Below are 20978 nucleotides of genomic sequence, written 5' to 3'. Positions count from 1 at the left end.
TTTGCGATTAAAAAAATACCAGCTGTTGAGCAGTCGATTACTTGCTGGGTCACTATCAATCCGCATCCACTGACCAGCCTTAAGTTTCAGATGGAACGATACTTGCAAACTAAAAATGTTGCCATTTATGACAATTACCCAATTTAGATACATGTCTAGAAGATAAAAACAAGTTTAGACTGAATTGCAATGTAATTTATATTTTTAAAAAAGCTGCAGAATCCTACTCATGTCTGTATTTTAAAATAAACAGAAAAAGGAAGGCTAATATTAAACGTTTGCTGTAAGGTTGTTTTTTGGGGGTTTTTTTGCATTGGGAATAGTAATTACATTTAATGTACTTTAAACGGTCGACAATAAATAGGCAAAAGGTCCACTTTTCTATAATAATTTACAGTAAGCTACATATTTTTATTTTACAAGCATGAATAAGGCTCGGATTCCACTCACCAGTCATTACCATCCAACATGTAGTCAAAATGTACGCATGATGTATTACAAGGTGCAATTAACCAATGAACCAGGGTGCGATTTGTCTGGGGGGGGCAATTCTGCACTTTCAGTTGTCATCCTGGGGGGGGGGGGGGGGGGGTCAAATAAATTCTGTTTTAACAAAGACTTTCATCAGGAAATGTTAAACATACATGCTGCTGTGTATTACTCAAAAATAAATAAATAAAATACAGAAATGGAGTTTGGTTTCACTGGAGCCGGATCATGAATTTGGGCTGTATAAGGCGGATCTGGCTCGGATTCCACTCACCCGTCATTGCCATCCAACAGCAGTGTTGTACGCACCTTAACAAGGTGAATTAACCAATGAAAATAAACTACGTCATTCCATTGCTGTGTATTACTCAAACTGTTGTTCTTGTGTTATCACCTGAAGTGTGCATACTAACAATGAAAAAAGAAAATGAAGAGAGGACAATAAAAGTCGAAGTTACCCACCGAATCATCACCTGCAGAGCAGAGTGGCAAAAAGTGTGACGATGGCAGCTGCAGAAATCAAAGTGACGATGCAGGTATGTCCTCAGTGTGTACCAACACTAAATGGCAGGCAATATTTATTGGCGGCTGTGTAGGGCAGGCTCACTTTGAAAAATGGATGGATAATCGTTCTTGGCTAAAGGCTAATCCCAGCGGATCGGTAATTTGCTCGTTTTGTTCCGAAATTTGTGATCTGGTTCCCCATGTAAAAGAACGGCTTAGAATTGATCAGGCCTTTGTCAATGGCATAACTGCAGCTTCAGCCAAAAAACTAAGTGACAAAATAAGCAAATATGGGAAATGCAAATCTCATATAAAATGTGAAGAAATAGTATGAACCAGACAAAAGCAGGCCATAGAGAAAGCTACTGAAAACAACACAGAAGTGTGGAAAAATCAGAAAAAAAATTTGCAGCTACAGCAGCTTAATGGATTGGATGGTGGGAAAATGCTGTATTCTTACCACTCATGTCGTAATATGCTGATATTTGTAGTAGATGGCTGCACAACTTGCTAAGTATGGAATTGATTCAAGCAACATGTTTAGTATCCTGGTCGATGAAAGCACATCTGCCTTCAACATGTCTTGTCTCATAGTTTACGTGCAAATTACACTCGAAGATATACCATGCAACTACTTTTTCACATTGTGGAGCTAAAGTCAGGAACAGGTGCTGGCATTGCAGATGAGTTACTCTCCATGCTCAATCGGTATGGCATTACTGAAGACATACTTCACGTCTAGTGGGTTTTGCAAATAGAGCAGCATCGATGCTGGGGAAATACAAAGGGGCAGCAACAATTCTACGAGCAAGGATTAAGTCCCAAGTCCCAAGAATCAGAGGCAACTTGAAGCCATGGCTGCTGAGTTCTGTGTGCACAAACATAAGGTTGATAGAGTTTTTGACATCCGTTGGCTGTCATATTCCTGCACATCTGTGACTGCTTTATGGGAAAGTAACTCTTGTTAAGTTTTTTAAAAAACTGTTCAACAGACAAAAATCACATTCTTCACATGACAAAGCAAAATGTGGTGGTCTACAGGGGAAGATGACAAACTGGCTGTTTGTTATGGAAGTAGCCACAATGAAAGATGTATTTGAGACACTAAAAGCCCTATCCCTGTTCCATCAGAATAGAAACTTCACTGCCATTACTGCCAAGCCAGAGATTAATGTTGCATTAAAAGCTCTACATGCTATGAAGGACAGAGATGAAACAAATACCAGCAACATGAACTCCAAACACAGAGCCATCTGAAGCTCAACGAATTAAATACAAAGGTTACCAAATTCAGTTCTTACAAGCTTGACAACATTGAAAGAAAATTCGTTGTTAAAGGGGTCCTGGAAGAGACAGCTGTACTCAACCCTACATCATGGACTGCAGAAAAGGATGCAAGAATCTTGTTTGGGGACGATAAAAAGTTATGAATCAATGCAAAATTGTGAAATTAAACGTTTAAAGACCTCTAACTATAAAGGAAAATGGAGAGTACAAAGATACTCAGCGCATGGGGGATAACCTGAAGAAACTGATCACCACAGCTGATGTGATTCCTGTGTCCAGTGCTGAATGTGAATGTGGGTTTAGTGCGATAAATCTTATTCTGATGGACTAGAGAGGCCGAATGCATATCAGCCCACTCAACAGGATGCTGTTTATTTCAATTAACGGCCACAACATTGACACTTTTCAAGCTGAGAAATATGCCAAGTTGTGGATTAAAGAGGGACACCATGCTGCTCATGACAGACCAACAGGAAAGAAAAGGAAGCAGGAAACCATCGCCTACTATACCAAACTGTTTTGTTTGAACAATCTAGCCTTGTCCTTTGGTGAAATCTGTAAGTTTAAGACTTATCTTACTTAAGTTAATAAAAATGTATGATGAACATTGATTTCTGTAAGGGGTAAGAGATTTTGAATCTAGCTTTAAATTGTTCCAAGATTTTTTTTTTCATTTGCATTTCAATGTGAAACATTATACTTGAATTTAATTATTCTGTGTCTTTACAACTTCATGTCATCAGGCGTCCCCAAATCAGCTAAGGATTTTTGTTTAATATACAGTACTATATATATATATATATATATATATATATATATATATATATATAATATATATATATATATATATATATATATATATATATATATATATATATATATATATATATATAATGTGTGTGTGAAATATTCACAGCAGATGAAGCTGTTAAAATACATATTTTCTTTAATGTTCCATTTATTGTTGTTTCACGCTATGTAGCTATCAGTGAGGTTATGCACAACAGTGCAAGTACTTATCATGAGTGTGCTTTAAGTTTATTTTAGTTGCTGTAAGCATAGCGTAAAGTAGGGTTTTGATAAATTGCCCTGCTCACAACTATCAATTTATGGTTGCATATCCTTGCACATAAAACAAAATGGACATTGGAAGGGAAAATAAAATGAGGAAGACCAAAAATAAACTGGTGTTGAGCAATGAAATCTGATCTGAATGAAATGGGCATGAAATGGAGCGAAGCAGAAAAAGTTTTCAAAGATCTAGACAGATTGTGAGCATATCTCCTCCCCTACTCTGCACGCAGAGAGCAAGTTAGAAGATGAGTATCTGACAGAGCACGTGAAAGGTAGGTGGCGGCAACTGGTTTCATAGGTCAATAAAGGAACCAGGAAAGGGTTCCACGTAATTGTCATGTGTGCCTCATATAAACTTGCCCAAATCTATGATGACCAAAGGGTCCTATGTTCAGTTGTACTAAAAGGATCCCATCCTGGATCCAGGCTCTAATCTTGATCTTGTGAGGTTTTCATCATCATTAATTCTCTTTGTCTCCCCAGAGATGTAAGGCTGCACAATACATTGTCATCTGTCTCGATCTTTCACAACTTTCTCTGCTTCGCTCCATTTCATGCCCATTTCATTCAGATTTCACTGTTCTACGGTTATATTCATATTCATAGAGAAGCATTAACTTTACATTGCTGTTGTCTAATTTAAGATTTTAGGCTATACTTTTGCGATTTCCAGATTAGTCTAAGAAAGTCACATGCTCTATTGATTCTGGAACTGAAGTATTTTTGTATCCCACTGTTCTTGCTGATAAGGCTGCTCAAGTAATTTAAGTCATCTGTTTTTTTGATTGTCTGCCCATTGATAGAGATCAGAGCAGGACGTGTGGTGTTAATGTACATTACTTACTAATGTCTTCTTGGTATTTATGTTGAGGCCAATCTGTGTAGCGTAGGTGCATGTCAGTGTGCTTAGATGACAACAGTACTATGTTATCAGCATAGTTCACATCTTCTAGGGATGACATAACTGTCCACCTTCCTCATGATCCAATCAACAGCAAACAGGAAGAGAATAGACGACAGGATATGTGTTGATGTGTTGGGTTGCACTAAAAGGATCTGTCCTTATCCAAACTCAGTTTCGCTGAAGATATGGTCATGCTCCAATCTTGCTTCAGAGCAGGATCAGAGATGGATAAGAGCTTGTTCTATTTTTTTTCTTTATTTTTTAAATACATGAAAGGACTTCAATTACATAGATTGTAAGACAGGAGTGTGTATAAACTGAAACAGGATAACACATAAATCACAGAGCTTTGCATAACAAAACTACTACCGGTACATATTATGGGGGTGTGAGAGAAATAGATTGATTCTTGGTGGTAAATCTCCCTCCTGACCTGTGAGGGCGCTAAAATACAAATAACAGAGTACCTTGGACCGGATAGCCTGATAATTCATTCCCAGGGTTAAAAGGAAGTCGGTCATCTAGAAAGGCGGTTGAGCTCCGGTGTACTAACTCATCGACCCGGAAGGAAACGATGTGGCAGCTGCAGATTGGAGGAGCGGCTGCAATCGTTTACCAAGGCGTCATGAGTGATGGTACAAATAGGAGATGGGGAAGGACCTGTGTTAAAAATATTGTATGTGAGTGTTTTGTTTGTTTAGTGCCATCTCTAATTGTTACTTGTTGTTATTAGTAGACGGCTAACACGTTCCGGAGCTGTCGCCAGAGGCCAGCACAACCCGGACATTATTACACCTGTGTCACGATAATAATTGTATTTGCACCACGAGTACTGCAGCATGCATCCAGGACAGGTGACCATGTTTGTATATTGTGTATGTAACTGGACTGTATTTATTATTTGGGACTGCAAACCCTTTATTTTGAAAAGTACAATACACATTGCTGTGTATTGCCTGGGATTGATGTTTGAGGTCACCAGACCTGGATTACGACATTAAAACCTTTCTAATTGGATTATGACAGTCTCCTAATTAAGCACTGCATCACTTCTGCACCTGTACACTGATAACTGCTTTGGCACAGGGGGTTATTTTCAAAGGAGATCCTCTGGAGGATCACAATATTTCAGCCATTTTTTTTTTCTCCACCCCTGTTTTTCCCACCGATTTAAGTATTTTCTAAAGCTGCAGAAAACACAGCGGGACTCTAGTTTAGGTCATTAGTTATTCTGGTGGTCTCTATTGGTGGAAAATGTAATGATCTAAGAATGATCTATGATCTGTGAAACTATTTTCTAAAGATACAGGGTATTTCAGGGGATAAATTGCCTCTGGACACTCATTTTAAAGTTAATATAATGCATTTATCCTGGCCCAACAGAATTTTGTACAAAATCAGAGGGCAAACATGACACACATAGTAATATTAACATGGGGTTTAGTGCAACATTTCAAAGGAGGTATCCAGAAGTGGAAACCCTGTGCGTGATCCATATGTATTCTTCACTGTCTCACATGGAATTTGCTTGATAAATAAATGATAAATTACTCATTTAAACCTTTTGTGTACATCCAAAAAAGCAAGGTTTCATTAATTTTCATTTTTTGTACACTGCAGTGTACAAAAATGAAAATGAATACTCCTTTCAAACCTATAACTCGTGTTTGCATTTTGTCTCAGTATCTTTTGTACCTGAATCGGCCAAAGTTTATCAGACAAGGCAGAACGTAACAAGACGGGGAAAAGTAAAACTCCAAAGCCTGGAGAGAAAAAGTAAGCAAACCCGTTTTCACTGTGATGTAGGTCATAAGCCCACTGAATGTTGTTTTGTCACAGCTGACTGTCATTTAAAAAAGGCCATATCGCATGTGTTTGTATGATGAGACTGAAGTCAAGCAAGTCTGCCTCAAAGACAGAGGCAGAAGTGACACCAGCACCTATCCAACAGGCACACACTCTTGGTGTGGACGATAATCTAGAGTATGTGATTCACAGCTAAGAGAGGAAATGACACAGCAAAGAAAGGCGCCATTACATGCAGAGGTCGTAATAAACAGAATGAAACATAAGATGGAAGTTGACACATATCACCAGTTATGGCCACATAAGCCACCAAAATTAAATTCTACATTGCAATAATGGTCCTAAGCACCACTTAAGGTTGTGAGCAGTATTTTTATGGAGGTTGAATACAATTATTCAAAGAGAAAATTGCCACTGCTAGTAAATGAAGGACGAGGAACAAGTATGCTGGGATGTGACTCATTCGAAGCTCTAGGCGTTACTCTTACAGGAGTACACCAGGTATGCTGAGGTTTTCAAGGAGGAGCTGCCACAGCCCACCAGTCACAATTGAAGTGGACCCTGTCATCACTCCAAATTTCCCGAAGGCATGCCCTATTTCATTTGTATTGCATCCAGTTAGAATAGGCCCTCGATCAGCTTGTGGAGCAAGGTGTATTCTAGCCAGTACACCATTAGGGATGGGCTAAGTCAATAGTTCCCATCACCAAAGGGATAGTAGCCTGAGGCTCTGTGGGGATTATCGTTGCACTGTCAACACAGCAGTCAATCCTGACATCTACCCGTTGCTCACAGTAGCTTTCTATGAAACTGGACCTCAAGCAGGCTTATCAGCAGCTAGTTAACAAAGAGGCCCTTGCTGTCATTTTTGGTGCAAAGAAATTCCACCAATATCTGCTATGTTGTCCTTTTGTGATCTACACAGATCATAAACTACTTCTTTGACTGTTGCATCATGCCAAGCCCATGCCTCAGGTCCTGTCACCACACATGCTGAGTTGTAGTTTTATGCTAGGAGCCTACGACTGTAAACTGTGTTATATTACAAGGGAAACTGTTAGTCAATGCTGACTCCCTGAGCCGTCTGCCACTGCTAACTCATGTTTCTGCACCACTGCATGCAAAGCGAATTGCTGTGATAACTGTGAATGATCCTGCCTTATCACAAGTCCTCTATTGGATTTTGTATGGTTGGCCCAAACAGCCAGGACAAGGGAGGAGGTCCTCATGATGCTGCACATCCAGGAATTGTACACATGAAAGCACTAGCGAGAAGCTATATGTGGTAGCTAGGAATGGATGCACTGGTAAAGGAGGTCGCCAGGAGTTGTGCAGCATGTCAAGTAACATGTCAAGCTTCAGTGAAAACCCCATTGCATCGTTGGGAGTGGGCCACCAAGCCATGGTCACGAATGCACAGTGACTTTGTCGGTCCGTGTCAAGATAATGTTTATTTTGTTGTAGTAGACTAACACTTTAAATGGCTGGAAGTCGTCATCATGAGTCGTCAAGCGCAGTTGTCTCCAGTTTGCGACAATTTTTTATAGCAAATGTAATTGTGTCAGACAGTGGCACCGCACTCATGTCAGCTGAATTCCAAGAATGTGTTCAGCGCAACTCAATCCGACATATGACTGCTGCACCATATCACCCTTCCTCAAATGGACAGGCCGAATGAATGGTGCAGACGATAAAGGAGTTGTAGAAGAGAATTACAGTGGGAGATTGGTCTATTCATGAACTGCTGCTCTGAATAGGCTACATCCAGATTTCTATGCAGACATGCATCAAAAGCAAGAGGGAGCTGCTTACAGAGTCAAGGTACTGTTTGAATGTTTTGTCCACAGGACCCAGTGCACATGTTGAATTATGTGGCTGGCCCGAAATGGGTATCTGCAACTATGGTGGCAGGACCAGTATCGTACAAAGCTTACACACCCGATGTTCAAGTCCATCTGTGCCTTTTGGATCAGCTGAGAGGATTGACACCTAAGGCTGTTGACAAACAACCGCCAGCCCAGCAGTTACCTGAGGGTTCAAGCCATGAATGACCAGGGACGCTTGTCTGCTCACCAGTTGTGGAGTCAATGCTGCTGACACTATTACCACCAGAGGCAGCCCCAGACCTTCCTGTATTGATGCCTACATAAGACTCTGGGACCAAGCCAGACATCTCTGCAACCTCAGTGGAGCGACCCAATCACTATCGAGTGAGTCCCAAATGACTATGTGAACTGGGAGGAAGGGGTATGATGTATTGAATGTGCTGTTAGCATTTTCAAGTTAGGGAAATTTAACTTCATTTTAATATGTTTTTTAATGGCTCATTTGAGCCTTTTCATTTTATGTAGAAAACACATAGACAGCCATAATGTCCGAAACAACTACCGATCTATATGTAGCTGTAAGGAAATTATGGAAATAGGCTTGCGTATGTTCTGTTCAACCATTTTATCCATTAAAAAAAAAAAAATTGACTAGCTTTATTCACTTTCTAATCTTGAAAAGATAAATAATTAAATCAAGTATCAAGTATTTTGTGGTTTGCTGTTTTCTGATTTTGTATTTTGCCTTGTTTACCCTTTTTCTGATATTACTTATTGCAATGAATCAAATATAGTCAAACCTGCTTAATATTGCTGCAAGGGACTGAGCATAAATTGTGACAATAAGCAGAGCTGACATAATTAGGAGTTCATCAGTAACCTAACAAACCAAACAACCACGTACAAATTTAAAGCAATTTAACAGTCTCTTACTTTCCTGCATGCATTTTTTTAGTAGAATAAACCACTTGAGAGTTGTGATAGATACTGAAAATGTCAGTCCTGTTTTTAAGAACTAACTAAAAGTATGCATAACTAATGTTTTCCGTACTTTTAAATGGTCTCAACCTGGTTAAGATTTATGCCATGTAATTGCATGTAATCTGTAATACAAAGTTGGTAGTGCTGATGAAATTTCATGGCTCACAGTTACTCACTTTTATAGATAGTCTGTGTTAAACCAATTGATATAATTGCTGTACATGTTTAAAAGTTCAACTGGCTAACTATAAGGTGAGCAGGGAGGATGATACTAAAACTATCAGTGTTATACCATTCAGTTGATTACAGGTTAAGAGGTAGGACTGGGACAGATCTTAAATGCATCTGTACATTGCCCACAACCCACACTTATTTTAACTGACTCTCAGAATGCACAGGATCAATCCACTTTTAAGCACATTTTACAAAAAGTTCTTTAATAAGCCCTCCCTCGTAGTTTGTCACCAAAAAAAAAAAAAAAAAAAAACAGTTCTGGAGGCCCTGAGTCACCACTGCCTCTAATACACAAATAAATCAGAGATTTTCATAACAAAATTACTACTGGTGCCTATTAAAGTATGTGTTGACAAATTGTACTAAAGTCTTCCTTTTACAGATTTTAATGAATGGCTAATTTATACTTAAATCTAGAAATCATTCTAAAAGTATCTATCAATTAGCATGCATATGAACAACTACAACAATTTTATCCAAACTCTTCTTTTACCAGCTTAGGTTTGAACTTCCGATTACCATGTTAAAATGTGCTCTTTATCTCTGAACGCTAGAGCGAGTGTGGCATAAATATACAGAGGTAATGGGAGGTTTGAGAACTGACCTTAAAATATATTTCTAGAAATGTTGAGGTTTCCCCACAATTTCAATACTTAAGATAGGGTGGTCAAATGTATTTTTACATTTAAACAGAAAAATGATTTTATTAAATCGGTTTAAAACTAACTTAGACACCTGAAACTAAAACTTTTAAAAAAAGGTTTCTTAAACCAGCTGTGACAGGTATGGCTGAGATGGTGACGTCAGGCCAGGCGCAGGAACAGACAGGCAGGTATTTGGGTGCCAATGCACTTTTTATTTCCAACAAAAATAAAATAAATAAATGGATCGATGTCTGGGCTACCAGGGGGAACGGAGCAGGCGACTAGGCAACCACCTGTGCCTGGTGGTGCTGCGAACTGGAAGTCAGGCCTAGCTACCAGAGGTCCAGACATGTGGGAGGCAATGGCAGGAAGGGAGCCCCTGGCCACTAAGGTGGCAGCAGGAGCTCCAACTCTCCCCCTGGTGGAATCATAACCAGGCGTGGTGCAGGGGTTGGCCCTTCTGGCAGGGGCTGCTGAAGACAGTCAGCCTCATGTCCTGGTACTTCCGATGATTGAGGCAGAGGCAGCTCCTGCTCCTCTCCTCTTGGTGGTGGAGGCAGAGGCAGCTCCTGCTCCTCTCCTTCTGATGGCGGTGGTGGAGGCAGAGGCAGCTCCTGCTACCTTCCTCCTGGTGGTGTTGCTGGAGGCCGAGGCATCTCCTGTTTATTATTATGGCAAATTACTGTGCTTATTTAGGCACTCTACGATTTGACTGGGGAAAGATAAAAAAAGTAACCTTTTCACTTCCTTTTTAGTTTAATTATTGAGCTTACTGCTTCATTTAAATTGCTTTCTTTATGTCATGTTTTCAGGGAATTTTTTAATGCATGTCTATTTTTTGTTTTTCGCTGTTCTACATTTCTTGAATGCAACTGTTCAATTTAACCTTTTTTTTTTTTAAACACAGCAATACTCACACACATTTGGTCACCATAACTGTTGCATAAAACCAGTGTGTAATAATCCAGCACCTCTGCATTTAAGCATTTATGTCAGCTGACAAGTGTTCTGCTGATATTCCATCATGCCTTTCTTTGTAAAGGCATACAGCCTCTATATATGAACCCCCATATATCTCTCACAAGCACCTGGGTACATATTGTTACACTATTACAACAAAAGGAATATGCTTTATGTTTTTGGTGCTATTATGTGCTATATATCACCTTACAGTACAGTAATATGACAAAAAAATTGACTGAATGATAATACCCGAAAATAGTCTTAGTTTTTTTTTTTTAATAAAGTAGCTGGCGCAAATAGTATTAGGTGATGGATATTTTTAACGTTTTAGCTTCTCGAAGTGCTTAACACAGAAAACCTGCCCCCCCCCCCCCCCCCCCCCACCCCCACCTACTCTCTCTTTGAGAGCTTTGATTGGTTAAATGTTGTTTCAATGTTGTTTTGACCGGTTTCACATGGTCTCTGTGACTGGCTCTTCTGCATGTTATTATATTTTAGGCAACCTATTACGATGATGTTCATTATGGTGATTATTTATTAGTTTACAAATGCTTTTTGCAACACTGATACACTTTCATCAATGCAATAGAACTAGAGATGCGAGTCAGCACAATTGTTTCACAACCATTGTTTTACCTGTGAACCCCAGTAATAATTTGTGAAAACCGATGGCATATCGCAAACCCACAGAAACAAAACCAAACCTTTAAAAAATACAATGCAGCTAATAACCATTATAAAATAGCAAAAATAATATAAAAAATAATACTAGAGAAACTGAGAAAAATCAATGTCTGTGTTTTATTATTAGTCTTCTTTAAGATGGAGTTGTTTTGAAAGCTGTGAAGCTGATGGAAGTAAGGTAAATAAGCCTTTTCCTGCATGCGGAAATAATTCACAATTAGTCTTCTTTAAGATTGAGTTGCTTTGAAAGCTCTATAGCGGCTGAAAATAAGGTAAACAAGCCTTTTCCCACATGGCCGGTCTGTATGCAAAGTTATGCGATATGCCATCGGTTTTCACAAATTATTATTGAGGTTCACAGGTAAAACAATGGTTGTGAAATAATTCACAATTATTGTGTTTTTCTTTATAAAAGACACTTTACGGAGATACTCTTGTCTGAGTGTGTCACTGTTAGGTACGGCTCCACAATTCAGGATGTGTTTCTCCACTTTCTGTGCTTTAAACAGTCCTGTGATTGTGACCTGCTTGTTCAGTAATTGTTTAGCCTGAAGTTTAATGTTCTTGTGTTTGTGCACTGCGCTGTCAAGATACTTGTCAATAGTACCTTTTCTTAGATGATCCAAAGACACAAGTTGAGCAAAGCAGAATCCCACCATCTGCAATGTCCCCTTTTCTATACTGTATAGTTTAGAAACAAAGCATACTGTTTCCTCGCTAATTCCCTGTTTGGCCATGTTGACAGTCAATTGTCACGAATTATGCTGTATAAAGGCCCTTCATTAATTCACTGTTTACAATATTCTCAGATTTTTCAGTATGTGTCAGATATTAAATAAAGTGACTGTGTGCTATGACAGTTGCTGTTGGGGGTGGGGTAAATGTAACAACCCGCATATGAACCTCCTGTGGCATGACTGAGGGAGCAACTCTGGTTAGATCACCTGGAAGAGGTCTGGCTTGAGATGAAACACCCTCTTGGCAAGGTCACAATGCCCAACCCCTTATTAAGAGTACTTAACTTTTTTGTTTTAAGGTCATTAATAATAATTTTTGTTTGTTTACTAAAAAGTACATTATTTCCTTAGTATGCCCTTTAATCGGTTAGTGATTGTACTCATAAATAATAGTAAAGAACTAATAATAGAAATATTTCGCTCTAATTAGTTTGTAAAGCGTGATTAATTCTAGTGGATTTAAATATTCAGGGTCTATTCAACTCTAATAAATGTGTCATTAGTGCATAATACATGACTAATACGTTAATTGTGGATTCTTGAAACAGTGTGCTGTGGGTAATGTATAAGTATATTCTTTGAACTCGCTGAAATTAGGTCCTAGTGCTATTGTAAAGCTCTGTACCAGTGTTGGGAAGTTAATCCACAACTTAGACTGTGTGTGTAGACAGTGGGATCTAAGCAGTCATGGTCCACCAGCTTGTTGCAGCTGAATTGAAGAATTTTGATGTCTAGCTAGCTAGCAGCCCTTTCTGTGTTTTTAACAGGGACTTCGAAAAAGGTGTCTGCTTTTATTAAATGTTTTTTTTTTTTTTTTTTTTTTTTTTTTTTTCCCGTAGAATACCACTGGTGGAGGAATTTAACATAAGGCAGTGTAGCCTAACAGTGTCTTCAGATTGAGGGTCTAAGTATTTCCATGAATTCTATTTATGTTATTCTTTTTTATATGAATTAGGGGTTGAATAAGATTTAGCCTGAAAGCAAGAAGGTGGAGTAGAAAATATTGAACCCCACCCTACAACCAAGCCTAACCTTCCACTCTACTACTTCACTGTAGATTCAAATATGCCAGCCAGGCTCAGGAGGACAAACTGGTATGGTGCATAACAATTGTTACATTGGAAATGTAGTATTTCAGTTCTGAAATTGTAAAAATACATTGAATACATATAAGCAGCATTTCAGTTTTAAATGTTATGACAACACATTTAACAACGATGTTATGATTGTAATGTCATTAGTTTATTTAGCATTCACCTTTATCCAAGGCAACTTACAGAGACTAGGGTGTGTGAACTATGCATCAGCTGCACAGTCACTTACAACCATGTCTCACCCAAAAGACAGAGCACAAGGAGGTTAAGTGACTGGCTTAAGGTCACAAAGTGAGTCACTGAGTGAGCAGGGATTTACACACCATGTGGGTTTCAAAGTGCTTCTGAAGGGTAATGTATGTAGTTAGAAAGTGTTACGTAGTTTACTAAGGATTTATGAAGTTTACATAGTGTCCAACTCTAATAAAATGTCCTCAATATATTTGACAGCTTTTTGTCTTGCATCTAAGAAATAGTGAAAAACTTAGGCACGTGTTTTCTCCCTGAATAATATTTACACAGACAATGCATATATGTAACAATGTGATGTAAAACTGTACTTGTAACACAGGGTTTCCTTGTCTGCAGAGAGATATGCTGGATGTGAGTCAGATTGTGAAGGACCTGGCGTCAATGGTACATGAGCAGGGAGACACCATAGGTAAGAAAATATCCAGTTATGCGCACCTTGTGTTTTTTTTTTGTTTGATATGGCAAATGTTTTTTAACATGTAAGATGTCAGACTAAACAGCAGGGCCTATATTTATCATGTGTGCATAAATAAATAACTTGATTTGTTCATACGCCTACGGTTTAGAATTGTTGCATGCATAATGAAATCTTGATTTTTCAAAGTTGCGTAAGACATGTTTCTAAGTAATAGGTGTTAATAAATTGTTTGCAAGTGGAGATTTGCATTTAAAATGTCCCTATTTATAGTGTCGGAGGTATTGTGTTGTACTGAGGGCAATACATCCCTCAGTGCTTGATCAATGCAGGTGAAGGAGGCGGAGGAAGGACACCTGGATTTTCTTTGGTAAATTACTGGTTTTATTGCACACCCTCACTGAAAGTAAATTTAACAAAAATGTGAAAAACTCCCAGTTCCAAATAAAACAAACCCTGCCATCAATTTCACTATCTAAACAAAACACTCCCTAACTGCCAGAGTGGGGGATACTCCATTTACCTAAAATAACAAAATAAATGTATTGCTCACTCAGTACAAATACATACAAGTTCTTTTGACACTCCATTAGGGCTGTGTTTGAAGGTTCGTTCACTAGCCAGGAATTTGGAGGTATTTTTAAACCTTCAAACATTTGTAAGGTGGCAGTCATGCACGATATATATATATATATATATATATATATATATATATATATATATATATATATATATATTCCCCTCTGTTAACAGAAACCATTTGACAATGTGTGATTAAATGTCACTCAAATACAAAATTCAATCTTTTGATTTGTATAATGCATATGACAAACAAAATTTGTCGTATTAAAATCCACTACCAAATCGTTATGCGTAGCAACTCTATATGGCGCCACTGCCGGGTATGGAGCAGGGTATAGTATAGTATGCCAAAGCACCTATAGCGGTTGTATTGCTTCAGTAAAATATGTTCTGAATACCTAGTGTACAAGACAGTGTAAAATAAGTGCTATGGTAGAATATATTTGAAACATACAAAATATACGCTAGCACTAATCATTTTAATATAAAAAACTGAGCACAGTCTACCCCTCCACCCTCCAGCTCGTGTTATCCAGAGGCAAACCTTTAATTTCTTCCTTCGCAATCTCGACAGCAAAGAGTTGTATAGCATAAGCTGTAGTGAAAGAAATGTCTCGAAACCCCTCTGTTGTTTGGGATTTTTTTTGTTAAATGCCCCAAAAATTAGAATGCAAACTGTGCAAGCGACTGTTGATGTATCATGGAGGCACAACCAATCTCCGGGGTCACTTGACAAGCGTAAGTTCATATTATTATTAGTATTATTAATATATTTAGTAGTAGTAAAATGTGACTGACTGATAATCTGCTTGGAACGGGGACTTAGTAAAGTTTTGTTTTGCCTAAGTCCACTGCAGTTTGTGCTGCTGCAATGCAAGCTTAACTGTATCTATTGCAAGCAGAATCAATTACGTGTAAATAACCAATGTGTATTTTTATTTAAATTATAACATGGATTTATGTTCTAAATAATGTATTTTGAAACTACATGTGAATGTTTTATTCATTTTAAATGGATTACCTGTATAATAATTGGATTTTCAATCCAACATAAACAAGTAGTACTGGTGACGTCACCAGTAAATTAGTACCATTGAAGGTTCGAACCTTCGAAGGTCAACATGTACCTTTTGTTGCAGGCCAGCAGTCCATAGAATGCTTCCTCCTTCTTAAGAACATGCAATAAAATAGTAAACGCACACAGCACCCCAAACAAACCATAGAGAGAGCTGGCTCGGCACCTGCTGCTTTATATGCCATTGCCATAGTTGGGCCCCTAATTGCTAACTAAAATGGAAGCACTCCCAGCTGTTGCTAATCACCTTGCTACCTACGCCATATACAGGTTTTACAAAACTACTGGCCAGAGGTAGCCATTGTGGGTTTTACAACCAAAAATATAAATAAAGCAGCCTTTTTTTTAACCGTGGATAGTGAATTCCTTATCCTGTCACAATAGACATAGATGGTTAATGGAGGCATCTGTCACTGCCCTGTTATAATGCTACAACTGTATATATTAAAAATAAATGCTATTTATACTAATTATATATAATGCTGCCATTTTGTTATTTAAGTTCTGTTGAAATAATATATTTCTGTTTTTTAATAACATCAAAACATTCTAAATATATGGCAAAAATTGTTTTGAAAACTGTCCAGATTGCTTATCTGAGGGCTAAGAATGAAAAATCTACAGAAAAAAAAGTCAATTTTTGACATGGAAATTGACTAAAGAACTGGGCAGCTGGGTGTTTAATGTAATTGCCACAATTTACTGAGCTACTGCTCTTATCATTCACTCAAAAGCCCAGCTCCTGTCTAATTAGATAGTGTGTAGCATCTATCAGTCTTTTCAAAATCTCATGATTTTCTCTAGCCTTTTTGTTATGCATATATGTGTCACAGATTATTCATGTTTACCTAGAGCAGTCGGTAAATTGTTAAGATCATTGTAACCAATCCTTGCCCAAACATTCTCACAGATTTGATGAAACAGAATCATTTCATGCTAACAGCACACCCACATACCTTATCTTTTCTTCCCATAACTCTAACTTATGACAATATTTATCAATATAAAGCTTTTTTGATGGTTAACGATTAGTACTCAGTAATCGATTACGTAACTACACACAATGGCAGGTATGCCAAGGATGGTATGCCAATTTTTTCGAAAAAATAAATTGATAAAATTATTAAAATGGTTGTCAACACAAATACATTCTATTTGGCAATTTGTCAGGAAGTTTACTCACAAAGAAAAGAAAAATGGCAGATGATCAAGGGTGCAATAAACATTGTTGGGGCAGAGCAGAGAACAGTAGAAAGAAATTGATACATCTAGTGAGCAGAACAAAATTAAAAGAAGGGAACAGAATAAGGGAGATGAAAAAAGACCTCAAATGAGGAGGAAAAAAAATGCCTAAATATAATTGGTGAGGTAGCTGTTGCTGGCATGGAGAGAGGATTGGAATAACTAAAAAAAACAAAAGTAGATTGCAAAGCTCTTCCTGCTGCCTTTAATCTAACGTAAAGAAACATGTGTTTTGTTATCCATCTAAGTAAGCAATAATAAAAATAGATAAATTGTTCTAAGTTACACAACGTGTTAATACAATGTATTATTATTATCATACCCACTGTCTCCCAATGTCACAATTTTGCCCAAATTAAACTGCCATTTGTACACCCAGGGTATCAAAAGACAGCACCTAATACAGACATTTTGGCATCCGAGATGGCTTGAATATTAACAGAATCAATACCTTTTCTGCATGTGTACTTGTGCTCATTCACAGCAGGGGACAACATTGGCATGAGCTATCTATGGCAAATTTCTTGATCTAATAAATCTCACAGATTACAAAATGCAGCACATGTCAAAAACAAATTTGAATTGTGATGTTATTTTAATATATACAGTACTGTGCAAAAGTTTTAGGCAAGTGTGAAAAAATGCTGTAAAGTAAGAATGCTTTCAAAAATAGACATGTTAATAGATTATATTTATCAATTAACTAAATGCAAAGTGAGTGAACAGAAGAAAAATCTACATCAAATCCATATTTGGTGTGACCACCCTTTGCCTTCAAAACAGCATCAATTCTTCTAGGTACACTTGCACACAGTTTTTGAAGGAACTCGGCAGGTAGGTTGGCCCAAACATCTTGGAGAACTAACCACAGTTCTGTGGATTTAGGCAGCCTCAGTTGCTTCTCTCTCTTCATGTAATCCCAGACAGACAAGATGTTGAAATCAGGGCTCTGTGGGGGTCATACCATTACTTCCAGGACTCCTTGTTCTTTACGCTGAAGATAGTTCTTAACGACTTTCACTGTATGTTTGGGGTTGTTGTCATGCTGCAGAATAAATTTGGGGCCAGTCAGATGCCTCCCTGATGGTATTGCATGATGGATAAGTATCTGCCTGTACTTCTCAGCATTGAGGAGACCATTAATTCTGACCAAATCCCCAACTCCCTTTGCAGAAATACAGCCCCAAACCCCCGCCATGCTTTATTGTTGCCTGCAGACATTCACTCGTGTACTGCTCTCCAGCCCTTCGGCGAACAAACTGCCTCCTGCTACAATATTTCAAATTTTGACTCATCAGTCCAGAGCACCTGCTGCCATTTTTCTCCACCCCAGTTCCTGTGTTTTCGTGCATAGTTGAGTCGCTTGGCCTTGTTTCCACGTCGGAGGTATGGCTTTTTGGCCGCAAGTCTTCCATGAAGGCTACTTCTGACCAGACTTCTCTGAACAGTAGATGGGTGTACCAGGGTGCCACTGTTTTCTGCCAATTCTGAGCTGTTGGCATTGCTGGACATCTTCCGATTGCGAAGGGAAGTAAGCATGATGTGTCTTTCATCTGCTGCAGTAAGTTTCCTTGGCCGACCACTGCGTCTACGGTCCTCAACTTTGCTCGTTTCTTTGTGCTTCTTCAAAAGAGCTTGGACACCCCTGTCTGCCTTGAAATTTCTGCCTGGGAGAGACCTTGCTGATGCAGTATAACTACCTTGTGTCATTTTGCTGTGCTCAGTCTTGCCATGGTGTATGTAAACTGTCTTCAGCAACCTCACCTTGTTAGCCGAGTTTGGCTGTTCCTCACCCAGTTTTATTCCTCCTTGTGGCAGGCTGGCAAGTGGATAGAGGCCCAGAGACAGTCTGAAGTTCAAAAAAATAACTATTTTATTATAAATAACACAAAATAAAAGTGCACAAGGGCAAAATAAAGGGATTTAAACACAAAAAAAACAGTACAAAAACAAACTTACAAAAATAATGGTTTCCAAGCTGGGCAATGCCTTCACTGGATACAAACACCACAAACACCACAAACACCACAAACACCACAAACACCACAAACACCACAAACACCACAAACACCACAAACACCACAAACACCACAAACACCAACCTGCTTCCTCAACTCCCTCCTCCCAAATGAGAAGCAGAGGCCTCCTTTTATGTCAGGTGGCTGGGCGCTGATTGATCGTTAATTAAGTTAATCATTTAATCAACTAATCAACCCCAGCCACCTGAACATAATAAACCCAGGCAGGTAGGGGAAATTAACCCCATCCCTGCCAATTTAAAAAGGGCAGAGCTTTGCTCTGCCACACTCCTACACAGCTGTTTCTTTTTCAGTTAATGATTGTGTTTCAACCTACATATTGAATTGATGATTATTAGCACCTGTTTGGTATAATTGTTTATTCATACACCTGACTATATGCCAACAAAATCCTTGACTTTGTGCAAGTGTACCTAGAAGAATTGATGCTGTTTTGAAGGCAAAGGGTGGTCACACCAAATATGTATTTGATTTAGATTTTTCTTCTGTTCACTCACTTTGCATTCAGTTAATTGATAAATATAATCTATTAACATGTCAATTTTTTCAAGCATTCTTACTTTACAGCATTTTTTCACATCTGCCTAAAACTTTTGCACAGTACTGTATATATATGAATGAGTGAAGCTCAGTTTATATATATATATATATATATATATATATATATATATATATATATATATATATATATATATATATATATATATATATAATCTATGCATCAAAACTACAAGGCAAGCAGTGCCTACTCTAACTGCACACCACTGCAGTTATTGTGTACAGGCTGCAAAAACATGTGTTCTCCTCTATAATATCATGTTTCAACTTTTTAAAGTTCATCAGTATTTTAATTAAACACTATCTTGCAATTTGCATTTATTTGCTGCCATGTTTTGATGTGAGATCCTGCATCAGACTTCTCTAATTACCCCTGGTAGTCTCTTCATATGGGATGATTAATGGAACGGGACATTTATTAAGGCCATTGTTATGGATCTGCCATTTAAACCCCCTTTGGACCACTGCACAAATCACCTTAATTCTTTCCTTGAATTCTTTTTCCTTTTGTCACCTGTAGTCATTACTGCAAAGACAGATTGACCAAATTAACCTGAGATCATAACAGCTAGTCTGGTGAGTAACACAAATTAGTGTAGAGTAGATGGAGCCGCTAAACTCGTGACCTGTTTCTCCTTGAATGCAGGAATTTTACCTTTTACAGTATGTAAATAATATTAACTGCATCACATTCTTGTCCATTCCATGTTAACTAGTGAATTGCATGTCCTAGTAAGCTAATGAAATGTGTTGTGTGATGCACTGCTGTTATAGATTCTCATTTAAAGCTCTATAACCACATATTTAAAGAAGACAACCCTGGTTCTTTTGCAGAGTGGTTAAAATGCTTTCTTACTGTGTACATGTGCAGATAAGCTGGATAATGAAGCATCTCGTACATTATCACTAATTCTTGCCAGAATTCTAAAACAATAAGGCTGGTCTTTTCATCCTTTTTCAGTCTAAAATTAGAGACGAGATGTGTAAACGGATTCTAAATATGCTCCCGTAGCTGCTTTTCTGGTTTCTTTGTCCCTCTGTATCACTGTCAAAGGCGATATTTTAGCTTCTGGTTTAAGTATAGTATGACTGGACTGACAATCCATCAGTCAGACTCTCTTCCTCGGGATTCCCCTGTACAACTTGTTTTACAGCCGGTCGTGCAGGTCGTGCACATAGTGAGGGCCCGCCAGAGCGGGGTCATCCTCTGCTCCAGACAGTCGCCCGAAGAGTAGTTCCATGGGTGTATGCTGCTCCCTCCCAAACAAAGCTGCCGGAGTGCACCCTGTGGACTCCTGGGCAGCCGTCTGGTAGGCAAAGAGATCCAAGGGTAAGTGGCGGTCCCAGTCCTGTTGGTCTTGGCCAGTCCAGATGGCCAGTTGCACAGCCAGGGTGTGGTTAAACTAGTCAACTAGCCCATCACCCTGGGGGTGGTGTGCGTCTTCCATATCCCCATCTGCTTGCACACTTCTGTGAAGAACCTGGACTCAATTGCGACCCTGATTGATGTGGAACTCCTCAGGCACCACGAAGCGACACTGTCAATATTGTGACACTGAACATGCCCACCAGGAGGACATGGCCAACA

General features: G+C 38.6%; 1 protein-coding gene across 2 annotated transcripts in view; it reads left to right on the top strand.

Annotated features, from left to right (window-relative positions):
* The window catches only part of tsnare1 (T-SNARE Domain Containing 1), a 274777-nt gene that overhangs the window by 169336 nt on the left and 84463 nt on the right, over nt 1-20978 (top strand). For both annotated transcript variants that reach the window (XM_041245057.1, XM_041245056.1), the window contains exon 9: nt 13816-13888. In XM_041245057.1, the coding sequence (XP_041100991.1) occupies nt 13816-13888 (73 nt within the window). The remainder of the gene's footprint in view (nt 1-13815; nt 13889-20978) is intronic.

This window comes from Polyodon spathula, chromosome 3 (assembly GCF_017654505.1).
Source record: "Polyodon spathula isolate WHYD16114869_AA chromosome 3, ASM1765450v1, whole genome shotgun sequence".
NCBI lineage: Eukaryota > Metazoa > Chordata > Actinopteri > Acipenseriformes > Polyodontidae > Polyodon > Polyodon spathula.
Note: the sequence above shows the minus strand (reverse complement) of the source record. Positions and strands in the feature narration are given on the sequence as shown.